This window comes from Protopterus annectens, chromosome 7.part0 (assembly GCF_019279795.1).
Source record: "Protopterus annectens isolate FY-2018-M chromosome 7.part0, PAN1.0, whole genome shotgun sequence".
Taxonomy (NCBI): domain Eukaryota; kingdom Metazoa; phylum Chordata; order Ceratodontiformes; family Protopteridae; genus Protopterus; species Protopterus annectens.
The window spans coordinates 36,209,099-36,232,330 of record NC_056739.1 but is presented as its reverse complement, the minus strand read 5'-3'; the positions used below and the strand labels follow the sequence as shown (position 1 = coordinate 36,232,330).

The 23,232-nt window shown below is 43.2% G+C and overlaps 1 protein-coding gene across 2 annotated transcripts in view; it reads left to right on the top strand.

The window, feature by feature from the left end:
* Window positions 1-23,232, top strand: part of CELSR2 (cadherin EGF LAG seven-pass G-type receptor 2) — a 1,401,203-nt gene that overhangs the window by 1,128,944 nt on the left and 249,027 nt on the right. For both annotated transcript variants that reach the window (XM_044076472.1, XM_044076471.1), the window contains exon 23: window positions 18,360-18,486. In XM_044076472.1, coding sequence (XP_043932407.1) covers window positions 18,360-18,486 — 127 coding nt within the window. The remainder of the gene's footprint in view (window positions 1-18,359; window positions 18,487-23,232) is intronic.

Here is a 23,232-nt window from a genome sequence, read left to right as displayed (position 1 = left end):
AGGATCCACCCAGTTTATTACTCTGACATCTCTGCAAAATCAGCCTTCAAGGAGTATAATTTTTAACCCACCACAAGGGTAAATTAACACACATTACCCCACAAATAATAGGTTCAGACCAGTTTCGGCTTGTAAAGCCTTCCTCAGTGTAAGTAACACTTAAAATGGCCCATAAGAGCAGTTAACCTAGTATTAGCCTATGAACCTACAAATCCAGTGTTGTATTAGCATGGGAAGGGTTGCCACCCCCTGCAGAAAGGCCCTTACAGTTTTTTGAACTATGTAGACTATAGTTTTCATTGCTATCTGTACTGTTTAGTAGCCTTTAGTATGTATGCATGTTTACATAATAAGTGCATGTGTGCATATGTACGTATTTAAGACTGACCCTAATAACATAAATAAATGTGATGCTGCGTTTTCTGATCAGCCCTAGAAAGCCTTGCACAGGACATAACTCCAGCTGACTTGTTTAAACCCCTGCAGAATTATTTTGCTACAGTGCTGCTCATTGTTTGCCCCTAATTTGGAAAACGCAGTAGTGGCCTTCGGACTGGAAAAGGTCATTTTATAATCCAGTGCTAAAGAATGCTCAAATTATAAAAAAAGTTGCAGCTGTTTCACATCAGGAGGTAATGGTTAAGATCCTGAAAGTGCGACTGCAGCAATATACAGAGACAAGTAAATTCCAGTTGCACAAAGGAAGAGTCACCTGGAATCAAACCTGGTAACATCCCCTGAAGAATGCAGAAGACTAGCGACTAGCAGCAAAGACTTTGATTGCATGGACCGTAACGTGTTTTGCAAGTTCTTAGGGAAATGAGGGTACAGGGTCATCCTGTTTACCGTCTGTGGCACCTGTATTCCCACAAAAGAAGCATGCGTTAGAATGAAATATGAAATAACTGATTGGGCCAAGACTGGGAAAACAGTGTGTGTTGGTTCACAAACTCTGTAGAAAAAGTGGGAGATACAGATGTGGCATACATGTATACCTGCAATAGAAAATTCAAAACAGTTCCATGTCTTGTTGCTGGTTGTAATATGCTCATGGCTGAAAGGCACACTAATGTGGCAAGACTGTTGCATCAGATATTCAGTAAATATTACATAATACAAGTAGCTGACAAGTATTGGAAATGTGAACCACAAAGAATTACAGAAAACTAAGAAGTAAAGGTCATATGGGATCATCGGATATGAATACTTAAGAAAGTAGAAGCAGCTGTACCCCCTCGTACTAAGACAAACTCAAAAGACAAGCTGCCCTGGTGGACTTGCACTATCAACCAGTTATACAACAAAAGAAAAAAATCTTAGCCAAGCATAGGAGGAACAAAGCCATACATACTAAAAGTTCCCTGACCAAACTAAGCAGGTAGCTAAGAGAGTTAATTAATACTTCAAAGGCTAAGAAAAAATAGCTTCTCAGGCAAAGGAAAACCACAAAGCTTTCTACAGATATGTTGGTTACCTCAGAGGACATACACAATGAAGTGCAGAAATTACTGTAAATGGTATTACCCACCCTGACCCCAAGATAGTCCCAAAAAAATACCACATAACACAATCCCTCCAACCATTACTACAGAACAGGTCACTAATGCACTTTCCAAGTCCAAAACACTGCATCAATGGGCCTCCAATAACATCCTAAGATGTCTAATAAGTCGCATGAAACATGACCTCTCTGGTCCACTTGAATCACTTTTCAGCTGGAGCCTTCATTCAGGTTTTGTGCCCAAGAAATGGAAAATGGCTACAGTCATTCCCCTGCATAAAGGAGGTCCAACCACTGATCCAGGTAACTACTAGCGTCATATGTAAGTCCATGGAAAGAATCATTGTGGATATAATAAATGAAGACATAGGTAACCTGCATACACTGGACCCATCACAGTTCGGCTTTGTTAAAGGAAGGTCATGCATATTAAATCTGGTGGACTTTTTTGAGAGGGTCACCAAAGCATTGGATGAAGGTAAGACTATGCACACAGCTTACCACGACCTGACCAAGGCCTTTGATACAATACCCCACTCAGGCATTATAGACAAGCTCATTAATTTAGGTATAAACCCTTTTATCACCCTGTGGATAGCCAACTAGCTCACTGATAGGGCATAGGTGGTCGAAATAGATGAGGCCACCGGCACCAAGAGGCCAGTCACTAGCGGAGTCCCCCAGGAGTCAGTACTGGGCCTGCTCTTTTTTGGCATCTATTTCTCTGAAATGGAAGCAAATGCTGAAGGTTTATGACTAAGTTTGTAGATGATTGTAAGCTGGGGGCTGTCATCTACACCCCTGCAGACACCAGCATTCTTCAAGAAGGTCTATCTCTGACTAACAAATAGTAGCAAAGCCATGGTCTTAAACTCAATGCTAAGAAATGCATAATTGTACCCTTTGGGAAATCAACCATCCCAGCTAATTACCATGTTGATAATGCACTCCTAAGAATTTACCTAGTGGTCAGGGATCTGGGTACGCACGTAGACAGTAGCCTTACCTTCGACCACCGTGTGGCCACAGTGGTGAAGAAATCCTTTTAGGTTGCACAGCTTATAAATAAGGACATGACATCTAGGTCCAAAGAGGTCATTACCCCACTGTACTCTGCCCTTATCAGATCATAGAGTACAATGCTCCCTTCAGTATGTGCCTGACCAGGCATATGCTACAACTAGAGCAACCTCAGAGGTTCCTTACAAAAAGAATAGAGAGTGTAACAATCTTGCCTTATGCAGAGCACCTTAAAACCTTTTCCTTCTACTCAGTCTCCTATAGATTACTGAGGGTGATCTATGCCTAGCTTGCAGTTATGAATCTCCTACATATTTGCAAGTGAAAGAGTAAATAGAAATACAAGGTCTAGGGACATGAATTTTATCTGTGACATAAACAGAACATGCTGGAAGGACAGATATGTGTCCTAGAGACTGCCCCTCCTATAGAACAGTGAAGCTGAGTTCAGTTGTTATCCAGTTTAAGCACAACCTAGACAGTGGATGGGGAATAGGACATTTACATCAGGCCTGACACCCATGTCCCTTATGGACAGAGGTATCTTATAAATGCCTGGTCCCCAATGTTCTCTTTGGATTCAGGACATCCTAATTCTTTCGGGAAAACTTGGCTAGACTTAGAAAACCCCCTCAGGTCACTAGCCTTATAATAGTCTATGAATCTAAGAAAACAGGATATTGTAGCTGAAGAAAAATACAGTGGCACCATTAATTAGTGAAATAAGTAAATGTAGCGACTATAGTGCCATGCTTACTGGGAGTCATAAATGTGTAAAGTATCAAACAGTGAAAGCAGAAAGTAAACCAGGATAGAATAAGGCTTACCTGGGCAGTAAGGGCCAACGGACTAATAGCAAATAACTTTCATGCAGCATGGTGTAGCAGAAGCAGTAATGCTCATTTTGTTTCTTTAATAATTCATTTTCATAAAAAAATTTATTTTTGTGCAGTCAAGTACTTATTTGTATTAGTTAGTTATTTTGGATTGTTGTTTAACTGTGAAGTTGTGTGTGTTATGTCCTTGACAGTGAGTGTTTGTGTACATGTATGACTGTGAGGTGTAATGGGCATGTCACTGTCTGCGCATGGAGGTACCTGCTGCCTATTTACCTATGCACTCCTGCTTTTTTTGCATGTACGCACACACTTTTGTGTGTGTGTGTGTGTTATATAAAATATAGATAGATATGATATATTTACACGCACACAAACATTATGTGTACTAACTCAAATGTCATTTGGTCATTCAGTTTCGGGGGCTAGGTGTAAAACATCCTTAACTCCAGACTTCAGTGACCACGAAGTTAACAGTAACCATATGCCCAATGAACAGAGTAATTTGGCATCAGTGAGACAAAAGCTGACCAAAGTTTCAAAGAAAAATATCTGTGGTCCCCATGTGTACATATCAACTTACAGAAATGTATGCATATGTTTGTCTCACCACAGGTATGTTTGTGAAGGTGTAGTAAGTACACACCCACACACACACACACACACACACACACACACACACAGGTGTCCATTGAAAGTCAGAAGATCGTAATTGTGATCTTTGGCACAGTGAGAGTATTGAAAATGTGTAAATACGTGCTAATAATGAATCTACAGTATTTGGGTAGTGATTTTAGAATTTAGAGCAGGGGAGTGGGGTATAAGGAGGCTGCAAAAAGTACTTTAAATGTGTTGCAGTCAGGTTGGAATGTACTATTTCAGAAAATCTGGATTTGCATTGTATGGTGTCACATTTATAATATGGAGCCAACACACTGTGCTGTGGGCGTATGCCTGCATGCATGTAATTGTTTGTTTTGCCTTTGTTAACCATGATAGAACAATGACCAGAAAGGGTGGTTTTCAGTTTTGGTCTGTACACAAGTAAATAGTGTGGTATGTGTATACATGTATGTTTGTATCTGCAAACACACATATTTAGAGTGTAATAAATGATAAATGAAATGTCTTGCACTTTAGGTTTTAGACTGTTAAAACTGGTTTGGGGGCCTCGTTCACAGATTCATACTAAGCTGTGTTTATAGCCTACTCAGTGATTCCACCTATTTACTAACACATTAATTAGGTTCATAGGTTCATACTAGGCTATCTGCCCTAGGGCATCTATAAGCCTAGCCAGAGTGTGTATGGCTTTCGCCACCCATTTTAAATTAATTTTGCTATGCCCTTTTTCGAGGTTAGTATACTGTGCCTCTGTCTAACAGTGACACAGAAGTGATACCCGGGGTAAACCTACGATCTCCCATCCACTCATCAAGATTCCTCTTGAAGAGAGTCAATGAGGGACTCTGCCTAACCTGGACTGGGATTTTATTCCAGAGTGAAGGGAGCCTCTGGGTTATGAATCTGTCCCTCCAGCATGTCCTATTTATTTCAGTGCTGAGGTTTAAGTCCATCGAGCATGTAGCTCGATGGGATTTGGATTTTCTGAGGTGCAGCATGTCCATTAATTCCGGGTTGGACATGGCTTTATACGTCAGGCACAGATCGCCTCTGAGCAGGCGGTATGCCACTGAGTAGAGCTGGAGTTTCTTTAACCGGGCAGCATACGGCATCTGTTTGAGCCCCTTGATCCTCTTGGTGAGGTACTTTTGGGGTCTTTCCAGTTGCTGCAGGTGTCTGGTAAGGTACATCCCAAAAGGAGCATTGTACTCAATTATGGGCCTGATGAGGGATGAGTAAAGAGGCACGATGACCTCCCCTGATCTAGATATGAATCCCTTCATGATTAGGTGGGCTATATAAAATGTTTTTCTAACCACTTTGGCCATGTGGTTGTCAAATACTAGTTGAGTCTCTTTCCATAAGGGGTAGAGGGCCCACACCAGAGTTGTTCTTAAAATTGGCCAGGTTACACTTAAAAGGGTCATGTTGCTGTTCTGCTGTACCTCAAAGGGGTTGTGTTCCATAAAAGATATGTTTTGACTGGAAGATATCTTTCCCACCAACAAATCCTGTTTAAATGTTGGTGAAATGTAGGTCACTAGACCCAGTGTTTACGGAGGTATTCATGTTGTGGTTGTGCAGAAGGTTACAAAGGGCAGGATCTTTTAAGACTCTGTAGGCATGGCAGAGATCTCGTCTCAGTAGTTGGTAGGAAATGGAACAGACTGACAACACTTTAAGGTGTCAGGATAACTGGGTAACTCGGCTCCCTACTGAAATGTCTGCATTCAGAATGCCAAGTGCTGACAAGCCGAAACAAAAAGACCGAAATCCTGAAAACCGTTCTTCTCCTTTAAACTTCATTTGGGGGGGGAGGGGCACCGCAGCTCCTCCCCAGAACTTATGTAAACTAACTCCAAGATCATCATACCTCAGAGAAAAGGGAATATTCTGAGAAATGGCATCTCGGACTTAGTATATGTAAGTCCATTCTTTCAGCTATTCAGTCTCTGTATTTTGGAACTCACTGTAGCAAGGTAGCAAGTCCTGACATTTCAGATGATTACTAGGTAACTCAAAGAGGACACCCTTGTTGGTTATTTATTTATTTTTTTTGTAAGGAATGTCTGCTCTCTCTCAAGCTGTGAGTTATGTGCATAGCCAAGTATGTACCAAAGGGGCAGTATAATTTGTATTGGTCTGATAAGGGAGGAGTAGAGGGGTGATAACTACCACAGATCTAGACGATCCACCCCAGGTGATTGGTCTGGGTATGTAAAAGGATTTTCTAGCAGTAGTGGTCACATGGTGGCCAAAGATCATTCATTCTCAGTGAAGGTGCTCAAGTCTCTAATGGCCTTGCCAGTCTTCAGGGGGTTATTGCTTTAATAATAGCAGGAGGAGAGCCCAGGTTTGCCGAAGGACACAATGATACCATTTTTGGCATTTAGTTTGAGGCTGTGGTCGAAGCTGCACTTTTAGCATGAATTAGACTCTCCTGGAAAATGCGTAGATCATCTGAGATATTTATGACAGGTCTGAGTTTGCAGTCATTAATGAACTTTGTCAGCCATAGGCCTTTGGTATCTATTTTAACATCAGAGAAGTAGATAGCAAAGAGGAGTGGTCCCTGGATTGATCCTTGGAGGACACCACTGGTAACTACACTTTTAACTGAGTGCACCAACAGCACCTACAGACTGGGCTCTGTCATTGAGACCGTTTTCTCTTCATTGGGTAACATAAAGTTTTACATTTTATTGGATCAATTTGTCATTCATGTCTGAGTGTGGAATGGTATTTAAATCTTTAGCAAAATCCAGATATACCATGTAAACCAATTTAGCATTGTCTAATGCTTTAGTGACTTGCTCAGAAAGGTTCAAGAGGCAGGATCTTTCTTTTATAGACCCAGATTGTTTCAGGTTTGGGTATTGAAGACTTCCTTGTTTATGAAGTCCATATTGGTGCGCTCCAGTTACTTTAGAGATAAGACTAGTGAAACTGATAGGTCTGTAGTTGCCAAGGTCAGTCATGGGTCCCTTTTGTGTTGTGAGATGACCACAGCAGTTCTCCACACCTCTGGCATGAGTCCAGTGGAGAGGGTAAGACTGAGTAGATGTAATAGGGACTCAACCACTAAGTTCTTGGTGCTGACCGGAATGCAACCTAGTACATTGTTAGGACCCATAGAGCTAGTGCTTTTAACCTGGGAGAGAGAGCTTGCTTAGAAGTGATTTGTTGAGGTGGCAAAGCCATACTGGTATGTTGTAAGCCGTTTTTGAAGTAAGTGAGTAAAGGATGAAGTGGATTTGTCCACAGGGATTTTTGATGCTGTTTTGTATAAGCTCATAGCAGTATTAGTTATTATTTTAGGTTCCTGACATAGCTGAAGAAAGCTTTGTGGTTATCCTTAGCATGCATGATTTGATTTTGTTTTGGAGTTTTTTGTTGATCATTTTGAGCACTTCCTTAGCTGTTGGGGTGCTGTTTACAGGTTAGAAGTTTATTTCTCCTGTTGTATAGTTTATTGATAACAAGTATTTGGTTTGTTCTTAAATTTTGTACTGTATGTCTTATGAGGACTGAGGTCTCAATACTGTCTTAGAGTGGGTGTAGACTATCCATGAAAATTGTAGTGAGTGAAGCGGGGTTATCTAAGTGAGGAGGCTGTTTGAATTTCACCAGATCATCACTTAGAGTCGATTTGCCACAGAGTAGTCTTTGAAGATTAAAAATACCACGAAAAAAGGAGAAGATGTAATCCACAACATATGGTCAGTGAAATAAAATGATTTAATCAGCACAAGCATAAGGTAAACAACTCTCAGTCTTTAGTCTTTGAATACTGAGAGGTTTGACATGTCTCGGGTCTCACACCTTGAGAAAATGTTGCTGCATGATGGTCCGCTTTCACCAGTGTTTTGGTAACTGTGGGCTCTCTGCATGAAGATATATTTGAGAGTCCCAAGAATAATATTGTAGAGACCTTGTCTGGGATTTGGACTATTTGGAGTTAGCATTAATAAAATGCAGGAATCTCTGGGCATACTTGTTTGTGGTTCTGTAGGTTTCCTAGTTAATGGAGGGATAATTAAAACTACAATAAAATAGTTTTTGGTTCTATGGTGAGGGATGTCCGTTTAAGCTATGCCTCAGTGTGTGCTGGTGTCATAGAGAGAAGAAGGTAGCTGGCTACTATGTGGTAGTGGGGTTTGTTTATCGTAACAGGAATGCAGGGTAGTGGTGAAGACATAGGTCTGAATGAGTTCCTAATTGTACAGTAAAAGACTATTTCATTTATTACACAAACTAAACTCCCATGTATTGCATTTTTCCATTTTCCTGCTTTTAGATTTGAACTAGTAGTTCCCGTTTGCATTCGGCCTGCTGCAGTACTCACATAAGTTGTCTGAGTAGCAAGACTTTAGGTAATTGTCATAGAGTTTTCTGAACAGGACTGTATCATCTGGGAACTTTCAATAACTTTTTAATGCCCTTTGATTGTTTATAGGAGGGTTATGGCTGACAAAGTTTGCAGATGACTGCAAACTGGGCGCCATAGTCGAAAACACATCTGACACAGATATCCTCCAGAAGGGCCTCACAGAAACGGATAACTGGTGCCAGAGCCATGGCCTGAAGTTAAACGCCAAAAAATGCATAGTCATACCCTTCGGGAAAAACAAGGTTACCCCTAGCTACCATATAGGTGACAATCCACTGAGCACAGAAAAAGTCATCAGGGATCTGGGGACCCAAGTTGACAGTAGTCTTTCGTTTGACACTCATGTTGCTAAAGTAGTTAGGAAAACCTTCTATACGGCCCACCTGATCATGAAGGGATTCACATCTAGATCAAGGGAGGTCATCGTCCCCTGTACTCATCACTCATTAGACCTATGATTGAGTACAATGCCCCGCTCGAATGTATCTGACCAGACACCTGATGCAGCTTGAAAGGCCCCAAAGTTCCTCACCAAAAGGATAAAGGGTCTCAAAATATGTCTTATGCTGCCCGACTGAAAGAACTCCAGCTTTATTCAGTCTCATACCGCTTGCTCAGAGGTGACCTGTGCCTGACATATAAGGCCATGTCAAACCCAGATTTGATGAATATGCTTCACCTCAAAAATCTAGATCCCTCAGAACCACAAGGGGGAGACTTAAACCTTGACACGGTTATAAATAGAGCGTGCTGGAGGGACAGATTCATCACCCAGAGACTCCTATGCTGTGGAACAAAATCCGGTACATGTGAGGCAGAGCACCTCGCTGGCCTTGTTCAAGAGGAATCTTGACCAATGGATGGGAGATCGCAGATATACCCCAGGGATTACTTCAGTGTCACTGCTTGACAGAGGCACAGAAAAATGATAGGCATAGTTTTTATTCAAACTAAAGGGGTGGCGAAAGCCACATAACTATGGGCTAGGCTTATAAATGCCCTTGGGCAGATAGCCTAGTATGAACCTATGAACCTATGAACCTATGTTCATCGTGTTTCACTGTTGCAGTCACTACTCTTGGGTTATCCTGCTGGCAGGCTACCCTCAGTTGGCCAGAATTCCAAAGTCTAGGTCCGGCGTCAGTTGCTATCGCCTCTTCCCTGACGTCAGTGCGCCAGGGTATAAAAGATGCAGCTGATGCCATTTTCTTCAGTCTTTCTTGCCGCGCAGTGCCCGAAGCAAAAGCAGTTTGCAAGTGCCGGTCGGCCGACTCCTGAGATTTTCAAATCCGAATTTCAGAACCGAAGTCTTCATTAAAGCTAAGTACCCCATTGGGGAAACTTTTTTCTTGCTCCAGACTGTCAGAAAAAGTTAACAATTGTATTTCTTGTGGGAAGCAAATACCTCATAAGGATTTTCACTCTTACTGTATTCCTTGCCTAGGCCTTGATCACAACGTTGCTAGCTGTCGGTTTTGTGCTAGATTTAACCAATGGACTATCAAGCGTTGGTTCGATTTTGCATTTCATTACTTTGGCTGAAGATTTAATTATATTATGCCATCGGACCAGCCGACAACCGGAGTTTACAAAAAATGCAAGGACAAGGAAAAGGATAGGCATCCAAGGTCCAAAACCGACGACGAAGCCTCTGCTAGGCCAGTCGCCGGTTCGCCGGTTCTCAGTGTGGTGCTTTCGCAGCCCCTGGCACCCACTACCTCAGAGCCACTGGCCGCTTCCAACTCCCACGTGGAGCCAACTGGGCCTCTGGATACTCAAGGTATTGGACACTCGGAAATCATTCCCTCAGATGGGTCCGGAGCCGCTGAGCAGGCATTGGCTTCTGAGGGTGTCTTCAGACCTACACAACTATATATTAAGCCATCTTCAGCTTCAAAGACAAAGACTAAAGCAGCTCTAAAGGCAAAGAAACAAGTACAGCATTCTCCTACTCAGACTTCCATGCCTAAAAAACAGATGCTCAAAATGGCCAAAAACCTAATTACTTTGATCAGGGGCTCCCATCCCCCTCCTCATAAGAGGCCTAGGCAAGAGACAGAGTATGATTCTTCTGATCAGGTTTCTATTTCCTCTGATTCCTCTTCTGAACAGGATTACTCCATGGCTTCCCTATGAGGATTCTGATGCTGAAGAATCCATTCATTCAGCCTCTCCTCCTGAGGATTATTCTTTTGGAGAAACCCTACTTACCATGAGGGAGCATTTCCACTGGGAGAGCCAAGATTATTCTGAATCTAAGAAAAGGCTCAGAGACTTTCTGCTACTACCTCTGCACAGACCCCTTGCTATTCCACATGTTCTAGACATTGTACATGATTTATTCTCAGAGTCCGGTCTGTCCCCTGACTCTTTACTCCCTGCACCTGCTAAGCCAGACAGATACTACAGGGTCCCGGATTCTCATAAATTCCTATATAAAAACCCTGCTGCTGGCCCAGAAACTATATCTCAGGGTCCCAAAGGGGTTAAAGCTTCCACTGCAAAAAACCTTGTCCCCTCTTGTAGAGATTCTAGGGCTCTAGGCAGATGGGGGAAAAAGTCTACACTTCTGCTACCCTGGCTGTAAGGGCTTTAAATTGTCAGTTTCATATGCTTAAATATCAGCAATATTTAATGTCACTGCTTAAACAGAAATTGTTGACAAATACTGAAGGTTCAGAGAACAAGGAATTGCAGGATTTATTGGATGCAGCTGAACAAGTGGGAAAGCATACTTTGCAATGTGGTTATGATTCACTGGAGGCCTCTTGCAGGGCCGCTGTTACAGGTTCTGTTATTAGAAGGCATGCTTGGTTAAAGGAACAGAATCTGCCTGATCATGTTAAAGCAAAATTATTAGATGCACCATTACAGCATGATACTTTGCTTGGTACTAGAGCAGAAGAGGTGTTGAAAAAAAATGGAGGATAAAGCAAAATCCATGTAGACAGTCAATGATTTCTTACAGGTACAGCCACCCAGGTCTAACAGGAACTGGCCTTCTAAAAATTGGTCCTTTCCAGTGTCAGACAGACCACAAAGAGGCAGATACAGGTGTCCCAGAGGCAGATCTCAGCCCCAAGGCTCATACAGGCCTAAACAATGGGGTGCTCCTACCTCCAAAAGCGGAGAAGACAAATCACAACCTTACAGGAAACAGTCCCAATGACTTTCCTCTACCAGATCTAGGCACTTTTCTTTTGGCAGCCCCCTTAGGGGGAAAACTAGCACTTTTTTCATCAAATTGGCAAATGGTTACCCAAGACAAATGGGTCCTGAACATAGTGTCCCAAGGCTACAGGTTCCATTTTCATACTCTAGCAAGGACAAAAGGTATGCCAGACCTGCCACACAATCAATGGGCAGAGGCACAAAAACAAATTACAGCCCTCATGGACATGAAGGCCATTCAGCAAGTACCACAACAAGAGCAGGGGCAAGGATTTTACTCCAGACTTTTCCTAGTACCCAGAAAGGACAAAACCTGGAGACCAATACTGGACCTGTCTATACTAAATACGTTTCTGGAAGTTCCAGAATTCAAGATGTTGACTCTACAGCAGCTACTGCCCATGCTGGGCAAGAAGGATTGGCTCGTAACTTTGGACCTAAAGGAGGCATACCTGCATGGCCCAATCAGACAAACTTGCAGAAGATACCTCAGATTCATAGCTGACTCAATGCATTACCAATTCTCTGCACTGCCCTTTGGCTTATCTACTGCGCCCAGGGTCTTCACAAAATGCCTCGCACCAGTAATTGCGTTTTGCAGACAAAAAGGAATTCAAATATATCCCTACTTGGACGACTGCCTAATTCAAGCAAAGAGCAAAGACATTCTTCTAAAGCATCTGACGTTTGTAAAAAGATTACTAATTGGCCTAGGGTACACAGTAAACGAAAAGAAATCAAAACTAGTGCCGTCTCAAGAGATAATATTCCTGGGTGCAAGCTTAAATACAGCTGTCCGGATGGCTTATCTCATGCCAGACAAACAAAAGCAACTGACTACTTACTTCAAGAAATTGGCAACAAAAACCCACTTATCTGCAAGGAAAATCCTGCAGGCCTTGGGTTTCATGGCATCCTGCATTCTACTAATTCCATATGCCAGACTGCATATGAGGAAACTACAATGGTATCTAAAAAGTGTTTGGACTCAGCATTGCCACAGCCTGGAGACAGTAATTGCACTCATTCCCTGCCTGCAACAGGGGTTTCGATGGTGGGCAGAAGCCTGTCACCACAACAAGGGTCTGCCATTCTGTTTACCCACAGCCAGACAGACACTGACAACGGATGCATCAGATTATGCCTGGGGAGCCCATATGGCAGGAAAATGTATTCAGGGCACATGGCCTGCAAACCAGATGCATCTTCACATCAATCAAAAAGAGATGCTAGCTGTTCAAAATGCTCTGACAGCTTTCAAGGACCTGCTTCATCCAGGGCAGTTACTGATAAAGACAGACAACACTACGGTCATGTGGTACATAAACAAGCAGGGAGGTACACATTCCTACCCCCTCTACAGACAAGCAATGACCTTATGGGACACAGCATTGGCTTTTCAAGTTCACCTGCAAGCACAATTCCTGCCAGGAAAAACAAATACTCTGGCAGACGAACTAAGCAGAGACCTCATGGATCCCCATGAATGGAAACTGGATCCAGAAGTCTTCAGCATGATAATAAGGAAATGGGGATGCCCAGACATAGATCTATTTGCCTCCCCTCACAACTGCCAATTGCAGAGATTTTGCACAAGGATTTATCACAAGCAAGCATGGAAAGTGGATGCCCTATCCTTCAGCTGGAAAAATCTAACAGTATATGCTTTTCCCCACTGCCTCTCCTTCCCAGGGTACTCCTAAAGGTCAGACAAGAGAAGCCAAAAATGATACTGATTGCACCAGACTGGCCACGCCAGCACTGGTACCCAATCCTAAAGAGCTTGTCTCAAGGTCCAGCATGGATACTGCCTCAAACTTCTCACTTGCTGACCCAACAAAACAATCAGATCCTGCACAGCCAACTCAGGACCTTAAATCTGGCAGCATGGCGGATAATGTAGCCATTCAGAACACTCCTCTTTCAAAAGCTGTTATAGATGTTATCTTGGAGGCCAGGAGGCCCAGTACCAGAAAATCTTATGCAGAAACATGGAAGAGATTATGTGCTTGGAACCAGGAACAAGGCATTGACATGTGTGTACCAAATATCCCTCAGATTTTACAATACCTAACTGAGATGCTAAACAAAGGCCTTTCTTTCTCATCTGTTAAGATTCATGCATCTGCCATTTCAGCCTATTACAATACGGAACCACCTATCTTTTCTCATCCTTTAATAAGGCAGTACCTCAGAGGGGCCAAAAACATTAGGCCTCCAAGAAGAGCACCAATTCCAGCCTGGGACCTCAATTATGTTTTGGAAAAACTCACACTGCCTCCTTTTGAGCCAGCATCAGCAGCAGATATAAAATTATTATCCTGGAAAACAGCTCTGCTCCTAGCAATAACCTCTGCAAGGCGAGTCTCGGAGTTACAAGCACTCATGGCTGTGGAACCTTTCATCATTTTTCATCAAGCAGGGTTTCTCTGAGGACAAACCCTACATTTATGCGTAAGGTGGTGTCCAGTGTGGCCCTCAAGCAAACCATTCACTTGCCTACCTTTTATCCAAATCCACAGAATAAGGGTGAGAAAATTCTGCATTCTTTGGACATACACAGGCAGTTGCGCTTCTACTTGGACAGAACTAAAGCTTTCAGAAAGACTGAGCAACTTTTAGTGTCATATGCTGCAGGATCACAAGGAAAGGCTATCTCAAAACAGACTATTTCTAAGTGGATAGGCCATTGCATCCGTTTCTGCTATTTTCAACATGGCAAATCAGTGCCTAAGGGTATTAGGCCTCATTCCACCAGAGCAGCAGCCACTTCAGCAGCCTTCCTCAGAGGAGTACCAACCAAAGATATCTTAGAGGCTGCAACTTGGAGTTCAGTCCACACCTTCACAAAGCACTATCACTTACCTCTTTACTCTTAAGTCCAGAGCAGGCTTTGCCACTGCAGTTCTGCAGGGCCTCATAGCCTCTCCTAATCCTATTTAGCCCAGCCACCCATCCTCAGCTTTGGGATTCAACCCAAGTGTAATGACTGCAACAGTGAAACACGATGAACATAGTACAGTTGTGTACCTACCATAAATGTAGATGTTCGAGTGTATTCACTGTTGCAGTCCAGGTTACCCTCCCACCATCCCCCTTTTCTTTGCTGGGATTTATCTGCACTTCTCTATCCTATACAACCTATTTGGTGTATTTGCTTGTAGATGAAGGACATGTTATTTTTGTGCATGCATTTTTATTGGCATATTTTTAGCCTACCAGTTTGGGGGCACCTGACATCTGAGGCAAGAAAAACTGAAGAAAATGGCATTGGCTGTATCTTTTATACTCCTGGCGCACTGACGTCAGGGAAGAGGCGACAGCAACAGATGCCGGTCCTAGACTTTGGAACTCAGGCTGACTGAGGGTAGCCTGCCAGCAGGATAACCCAAGAGTAATGACTGCAACAGTGAATACACTCGAACATCTACATTTATGGTAGGTACACAACTGTACTTTATATGCGTGTGTGTGTGTGTATGTATGTATGTGCATGTGTGTATGATCGTAGTAGTGAGGAGTATTTTAGGATTTGTTAGTTTTGTGCTTTAGTTCTGTTTTTAGTTTCATCTTGATTTATATAAAAGAGTTAGGGCCATATCTGTCATGCAGAGTAGTGGAATGTAAGATGGGAGGTGAGCAGTTCAGATTCAGATCAGGATGCAGCACAACTGACCCGATGTTTGCAGTGAAAGACAGTTGAGAGGAAGCTAGAGATAAGGAAAGAGTCCAACTGGGCATTCCTAGACTTGGAGAAAGCATATGACAAGGTCCCAAGATAGCTGACCTGGGCAGTACTGTGGTGGTTTGAAGTCCCAGAAACATTGGTGGAGTTAGTGCAGGCTTTGTACAAGGACCCAATGACTCAAGCAAGAACAGTGTTTGGTCTCACAGAGGGGTTCCCAGTGAGAGTGGGTGTGTATCAGGGTTCAACTCTCAGCCCGCTGCTATTCATACTGGTGATGGACTAAATTTACAAACAGGTTGGAGGGGACAGTTCAACAAAGTTTACTGTATGCAGACGATGTGGCATTACAGGCAGACTCTGAGCAAGAACGTGAACAAAGGATATGGGGAATGGAATGCAAAACTGAAGGCACATGGGATTAAATTAAGGACAGACAAGACAGTAGTAGTGGCAGCAAATTGGGGAAATCAGAAGAAGCTGAGAATTGAGGGAAGATAGTGGAACAGATAAATAGCTTCAAGTATCTGGGAGGGGTTGTTGAGGAGAAGGGAAGTCTGAATGAGGAGGTCAAAGCTAGAATCAGATGGGCTGCAGCAAACTGGCACAGAGTATCAGGTGTAGTATATGACAGAAGAATGGCAAAGAAGCTGAAAAGTAAGGTGTACAAATCAGTGGTGCGACCAGTAGTACTGTATGGTACAGAAACCTGGGCAGTAAAGGCAGAGCAGATGAAGCTGGAGATGATGGAAATGAAGTGCCTGAGACGGGTGGTAGGATGCACACTGTGAGACAAATGAAGAAGTGAGGACATAAGAGCACTAGGCAAAGTTGCTCCAGTTGCAGAAAAGATCAAAGAGAACAGATTACGATGGTTTGGGCACATGCGTAGAAAAGCAGAAGACAATCTGGTGAGGGAGATTTGGGACAGACGGGAAGAAGGTAAGAGGAAACGAGGACGTACAGCAAAGAGGTGGATGGATTGTGTGAAAGAAGATCTGCGATAGTCAAGCATAAGTGTTGCAGAAGGCAGGGGTGTGGCACTGAATCGAGAGAGATGATGACAATTAACATGATACTCCGACCCCATGTAGAAAATGGGAAAAAGGGGTCTGCTGGTGCTGCTGCTGAGTTAGGCCCATATTGATGGTAATCCTTTCTTCTGATAGGCTACTTGCAGTCAGTGTTTACATTTTATTGCTTTATGTTTGTTATTTTAAAAATAGATTTCATTTCTAGGGGTAGATTTAGATGGATGGTGTTTTTCATAGGAAGGTTATGTGTATTTTTGTATGTTGTGAGAGAATTTACTTTTTTTATTTGTTTTTTTTTACTGAAATGAATAATAACTAAAGTGAACATTTGGTGCAGATTGTTTTAGATGGACTAGAATATTTGGTACACACACAGTATATGAATGTTTACCAAATACTTAAGATAATTTAAGAAACCTTGATGATGTACCAACAATTTGGATATGCTTATGATGATGTACCAAATGTGTAGATGAAAATGTCTACAAAGTGCTTTATAATTGCATGTTTTGTGTTCCAGTGTTGTTGAGGTCTACTGTTATGACTGATAAATAGATAGATGCACAAACAAATGTGTATGTCCATACATCCATATATATTATAAACACACGCATGCATGCACACAAACAAAGAAATCTGTTCCTGTCCACAGCCATGCTCACTACCAAGGTCGTTGCACCCTTTCCTCGGTAAAATGTTTGTATTTTTGGATGGTTCCATTATCACACTTATGTACAGACTAGCACCATGTCTGGATCTCTCTGTGTGCCCATTTCCAGGCTGCATGTTTGTGTCTGTGAATGGCATTGTTCTTGTTGGAGTTTTGTAATTCTCTCAGTCAACTTCTTTAGTGTTTTATGGTTAGCTGGAGACCAGCTATGGTGTGTGTTTTGCATTTCACTTGAGTGGCTAAGGTGATATTACTTCTAAGTCACTGCATTTATTCCCCAGAGGTGCATCACCCTTGCATATGGTTGTAATTAAAGGATTTGCAGAGGCAGTCTCCTGTCTCCGGAGTGTGTTGGACAAAGCCCCCACTGCAGTTGTGTCATTTTGTTTTGTTTGTGAGAAGGTGAAATATTCTTTAGGGCATTCTGCCTTGTGAAAATGATCGTTGTAAAGTTAGTCTGTCATGGATAAACTGTATTTCATCTTCTGCCGGGTGTTTGAGAGATAGTGGGGTGCTCTTCCCCTCATTCCAGCTTTAGGAAACAAGGCAGACCATAGCTCCTGTATGAGCCCCCCCTCCCCAGCACGATAAAAGTGTCACAATAACTTTGGTTATTACAAAGTTCCATCTCCGTCATTACGTTATAGGAGCAGATGAGACGAGGAATTGTACTGCTGAAACATTGTTACTGAAGTTCTCGATCATTCTCTGCTACACCCCAAAGATGCTCTTATCATGTAGTTCTGTAGCTACACCCCGTACTTCTCTTTTATCACATTAATGTTACATATCCCTTTGTCATCACGTTTCCTCTTTGTTAAAGATCCTTCTGTGAACAGGATGGAAGGAGGAGAGTATAGTGTCAGACAGAGTATTGGTAAGCATTTATCTAAGGAGGAGAGTATCGTGTCAGAGTATTGGTAAGCATTTATCTCTGAGAACATCTGGTATGAATCCCTACTGTTGGATGCAGTGTGAAGTCCTTCCCTTAGTGCATTTTGCAGGCATGTGTGCTATTCTCCTAGGCCCTTATTCTGTTTTTTTCTAGCATAGACTGTAGTAGTAGCCTGAGCCACCTTTGGATGTAATGCTTCCAGAGAGGGTCTCCATAATCACCCATGTGTAGAGGCTGCATTTCATTAAATGCTCAGTCAGTATCTCTCTGATCCTTCCGGCCGCCCCCTGCTAGCCCATCAGGTCACTCTCAAATCCATGTCACTAGTGCATACAGATGTCTTTTCTCATGTACAGCTAGTGTTTGTTGTAGATAATGGAGGGCTCATGTAAGATGGTGGTGCACCTTGAGGAGCTTTGTGCCAAGTAGGTGTATGGAATCCTGTTCATTCTGTATGTCATGTTTCTTTTACATATCACTGAGGGAAAAAATGTAATTTTCTTTGACAGTCCCTCACTTTGTGTCATTCCTAGGATCGGTGGGATTGGTGGCTGGTCAGCGAAAGGTTGTGAGGTTGTCTTCAGAAATGAGTCGCACATTAGCTGCCAGTGTAATCACATGACCAGTTTTGCAGTACTGATGGACATCTCCAGGAGAGAGGTACAGTGTGCCGAACTAAACAGTAAACATTGCTGCATGGAAGAGGAGGGGTGGATTGGGCTACCAAGTAACTTGCAAATTATTATATCTTTGCATTTTACATTAATATCTCATTTGCATGAAATATGATGTTAATAAATGATTTTGAATGTGTTGTTGAATTTGTTCATTTGTTAGGTCATAGGTTTGAGTCTTGGTACTACTGTCGGGTTCAAATGTATGGCTTGTTCCAAGAGATCAAAAATCTACCAAAACAGCAGAGGCCACCAAAGCAGACACCCAAACAACCACCACCTCAGAACACAACACCTGCAACACATAGACCTCACAGTCAGAGTGTCAAACAGTCACAGCCCTTAAGGCCAAACACAATGCCAGACACACTAGTCATTGGTGACTCCATAGTCAGACACACTGACGTCCCGCTCACCAGACTGAGTAAGGAGAAGGTCACAGTAAGCTGCCTGTCGGGCGCTAGAATCCGCCACATAACGCAAGCACTCAGGTCTCTCAACAGCAGGTACAAATATGACTCAGTCATTGTCCACGCTGGTGTAAGCGACCTGAGGCGTACCTCCTTGGACTACATGAAAAGAGACATTGAGGAGCTCTCTGATTATGTAGCCCAGGCAGGTATGACCCTGACCTTGAGCAGTATCCTACCTTCACCAAGAATGATGCCACAATACAGAGATAAGATGATCAGCTTTAACAATTGGCTTAAACTCTGGTGTCATTCAAAGGGGATCCAATGTCTGTCTGCCTGGGATGACATGCTGGACAAGCCACGCTGCTTCACAAGGGGCTTGCACCTGTCACCCTGGGATTCGGATATTGGCAAAGGCTCTTGCCACCCCATAGTGCCTTTTTAGGCAAGGCTCAAATTCTAAACCTACCACCCTAGAACACAAAAAGGAAAAAACTAAGGGTAATGCTGCTCAATGCCAGAAGTCTAAATCTCAAAATGCACTTTCGAGGCCCTTCTCAGTATGGAGAACATCGATGTCTGTGCAGTGACAGAAACCTGGTTCAAGGCTCCTGAGAGCACCCCAGCACTATCAGGTTTTACCTCTTATCATGCGTTCCGGCCCCAAAATCCAGACAATACCAAGAAAGGAGGGGTATCCATATTCATCAAAGACACCCACACCTCGACTGGTGGCAGCATACGATGCATCGGAGACCATCCAGGTGCAATTAACCATAGGCAAGACTGCTCTGCAAATTGTAGCATGTTACAGGCCACCCTCACAAACTCAGGAACCTCACATGGCCTTCCTGAAAACACTAGAGGGATAAATGTATCACCAAACACCATCATACTAGGTGACTTCAATTACCCTAATATAGACTGGGAACACTACTCAAGCCCAAACACCCTAGCCCAAAAGTTCCTGGAATTCATAAACTCAAATGCCATGGAACAACTAGTCACCATCCCCACAAGAGGAGAAAACATACTTGATCTCATCATCACGAACATGGGAGCACAATGTTCAACACCGAAGTATACCCCTCACTGGTGAGATCAGATCACAAACTAATCTCGCTGGAGGTCCTCATCCCACCCCACCTGAAATAAAAAGACCACAGTAAAGAACTTCTCAAAGCCGACTTCACACTTCTAAAGACTAGTGTGGTCTCCTTTAAGGCCCCGAGCCGACGGAAAACAGTACTCAAGCCGCTGAATCACTTACAAATGCCTTCTACCAGCACCTGCAGGACTGCATGGATAAGGCAATCCCAAGCAAAACAAAGACTCTTTGTACCAAAGGCAAGCGTCCACTCTGGTGGACCCCAGCCATAAACAAACTCTACAACAAAAGGAGGAAGCTACTCCAAGATAGAGCAAAATCCTTAAAAGGTAAGACACCCTTGATCACTATAAGTAAAAACAAAGAGCTCTCATAAAATCATCCAAAGCAAATTTTGAGAGAAAAATAGCTAAAGACTCAAAAGACAATCATAAGGCCTTCTTTAGCTATGTTAGAAACCTGGGAGGAAACTCCCAGATATGCTCAGAACTAGTTCAAAATGATGTGAAGATTACTGATCCTACAGACATTGCCAACATACTGGCTGACAGGTTCAGTGCAAACTTCTCCCCTCCCCAAAGGAGAGATATCTATACCAGCGATTGCAGCCCCCAAACATCTCCAACGCCCAAGTGAGAACTGCTCTCTCCAAAGCAAAAACACAGCATCCATGGGACCTGATGGTGTCCCGGCTGTGTGCTCCACGAACTCAACGAGGAATTAAACCCACAGCTAGGACAGCTGTTTAATCATAGTCTTACCTCTGGATACGCACCCAGGAGTGGCGCTGCAACTGTGGTCCCACTTCACAAAGGCGGTGCCTCCACCGACCCTGGAAATTACCGGCCCATTAGCTTGACAAGCCTTATCTGCAAAGCCATGGAGAGGATCATAATGGACCTCATAAATAAAGACATAGGGAATTTGCAGACTTTGGATCCATCCCAGTTTGGCTTTGTCAAAGGCAGATCATGCCTTCTAAACTTGGTTGACTTTTGAAACAGTCACCAAAGCCATTGATGAGGGAAAGGCAGTCCATACAGCCTACCTTGATCTGGCGAAGGCCTTTGATACAATACCCCACTCGGGTATCATTGAAAAACTCATCAGCTTAAATGTTAACCCATACATCACAAGATGGGTTGCAAACTGGCTGAGTGACAGAACCCACAGGGTCAGAGTTGCTGGCGCCATGTCAGACTCAAAGCCTGTCACAAGTGGTGTACCACAGGGCTCAGTCCTGGGCCCACTCTTGTTTGGCATCTACTTTTCAAGTACAAGCAAACACAGGAGGGTTATGGCTGACAAAGTTTGCAGATGACTGCAAACTGGGCCATAGTAGAAAACACATCTGACACAGATATCCTTCAGAAGGGTCTCACAGAAGCGGATAACTGGTGCCAGAGCCATGGCCTAAAGTTAAATGCCAAAAATGCATAGTCATACCCTTCGGAAAAACAAGGTTACCCCTAGCTACCAAATAGGTGGCAATCCACTGAGTACAGAAGAAGTTATCAGGGACCTGGGGACCCAGGTTGATAGTAGTCTGTCATTCGACACCCATGTAGCTAAAGTAGTTAGGAAGACCTTCTACATTGCCCACCTTATCATGAAGGGATTCTCATCTAGATCAAGGGAGGTCATAGTCTCCCTATACTCATCACTCATCAGACCAATGATTGAGTACAATGCCCCATTCGGAATGTATCTGACCCGACACTTGCAGCAGCTGGAGAGGCCACAAAGTTCCTCACCAAAAGGATAAAGGGTCTCAAACATCTGTCCTATGCTGCCCGACTGAAAGAACTCCAGCTCTATTCAGTCGCCACCGCTTGCTCAGAGGTGACCTTTGCCTAACATACAAGGCCATGTCAAACCCAGATTTGATGAATATGCTTCACCTCAAAAATCTAGATCCGTCAGAGCCACAAGGGCGGGAGACTTAAACCTCGACACGGCTATTAATAGGGCGTGCTGGAGGGATAGATTCATCACCCAAAGACTCCCTATGCTGTGGAATAAAATCCCGGTATATGTGAGGCAGAGCACCTCGCTGGCCTTGTTCAAGAGAAATCTTGACCAATGGATGGGAGATCGCAGATATACCCCAGGGATTACCTCAGTGTCACTGCTCAACAGAGGCACAGCAAAATAATGGGTATAGTTCCCCATACTAAAGGGGTGGCGTAAGCCACAAAACTATGGGCTAGGCTTGTAAATGCCCTCGGGCAGATAGCCTAGTATGAACCTATGAACCTATGAACCTATAATTTTTTAAAACTGTATGCAATAAGTAAAACCATTTTGTTATGTCAGGCAGTATTCCATCATAGTGAAAGACCACAAGTTCATCAGAAAGCAGATTGCTTGCATTTCTCTACCTTTAGTCTTAAAGGTACATGTTTGTAATATAGGCTGGTAGCAGTTAATCAGATACAGTGGCAAAAAGTGGAACAATAGACTTATGATGCACTCAACATAACAATACAGGCATTGCCTTTGCAGTAGAAACTGATTTTAGACTTGTCTTCTGCCACCACATTAGCCTCATTTGGCAAACATTCTCTCCCAACACCGTGCACACAGCTCCTCCGGTCAGTGCTGGATATTGTATCATTTAAATAGGCAGCCGTTCTGTCTGTCTCTGGGCCTTTGCTGACAGAACCCTGGCACTCTGTAGGACAGAGCTGTGATCCAAAGATAATAGGCTTCCCTTTTATTTCCTCTGCTTGTTTATTCACTTCATTATGGGTGACAGAGCAAACAGTCGAACTGTCCAGACCAGAACAGTAGTCATGTGACCATACGCAGCAATTCCTTAGTCTTGCATTCGGAACCATTTTGGGAACAAGGCCTCCAATCATGTCGGAACCTTTTAGCCAGCATAACCAGAATGAGTGAGAAATGGGCATCGTGGTAGTCCGGGATGTTGAATTAAATAAACTCTGGTGTGGAAATAAATCTGTTTTTTGGGTGTCAAAAACCAAGTTTAAGAGCCTGTGACTTTGCCGGCACTGCTTGGAATTTACTGTAGTTCCCAGAGATAGGAACACTTCCCAGACAGGCTACATTCCTGATCCTGAATGGATTGGAAAGAAGGTATAAATCCACCAGTTCTGATTTGGGGAAAATGCTGAATGACTGCAGGTGGAAATAGGTACCCATCACTGTCATATTTTTAATCTACCCTGTGTACTAAGGACATACCAGA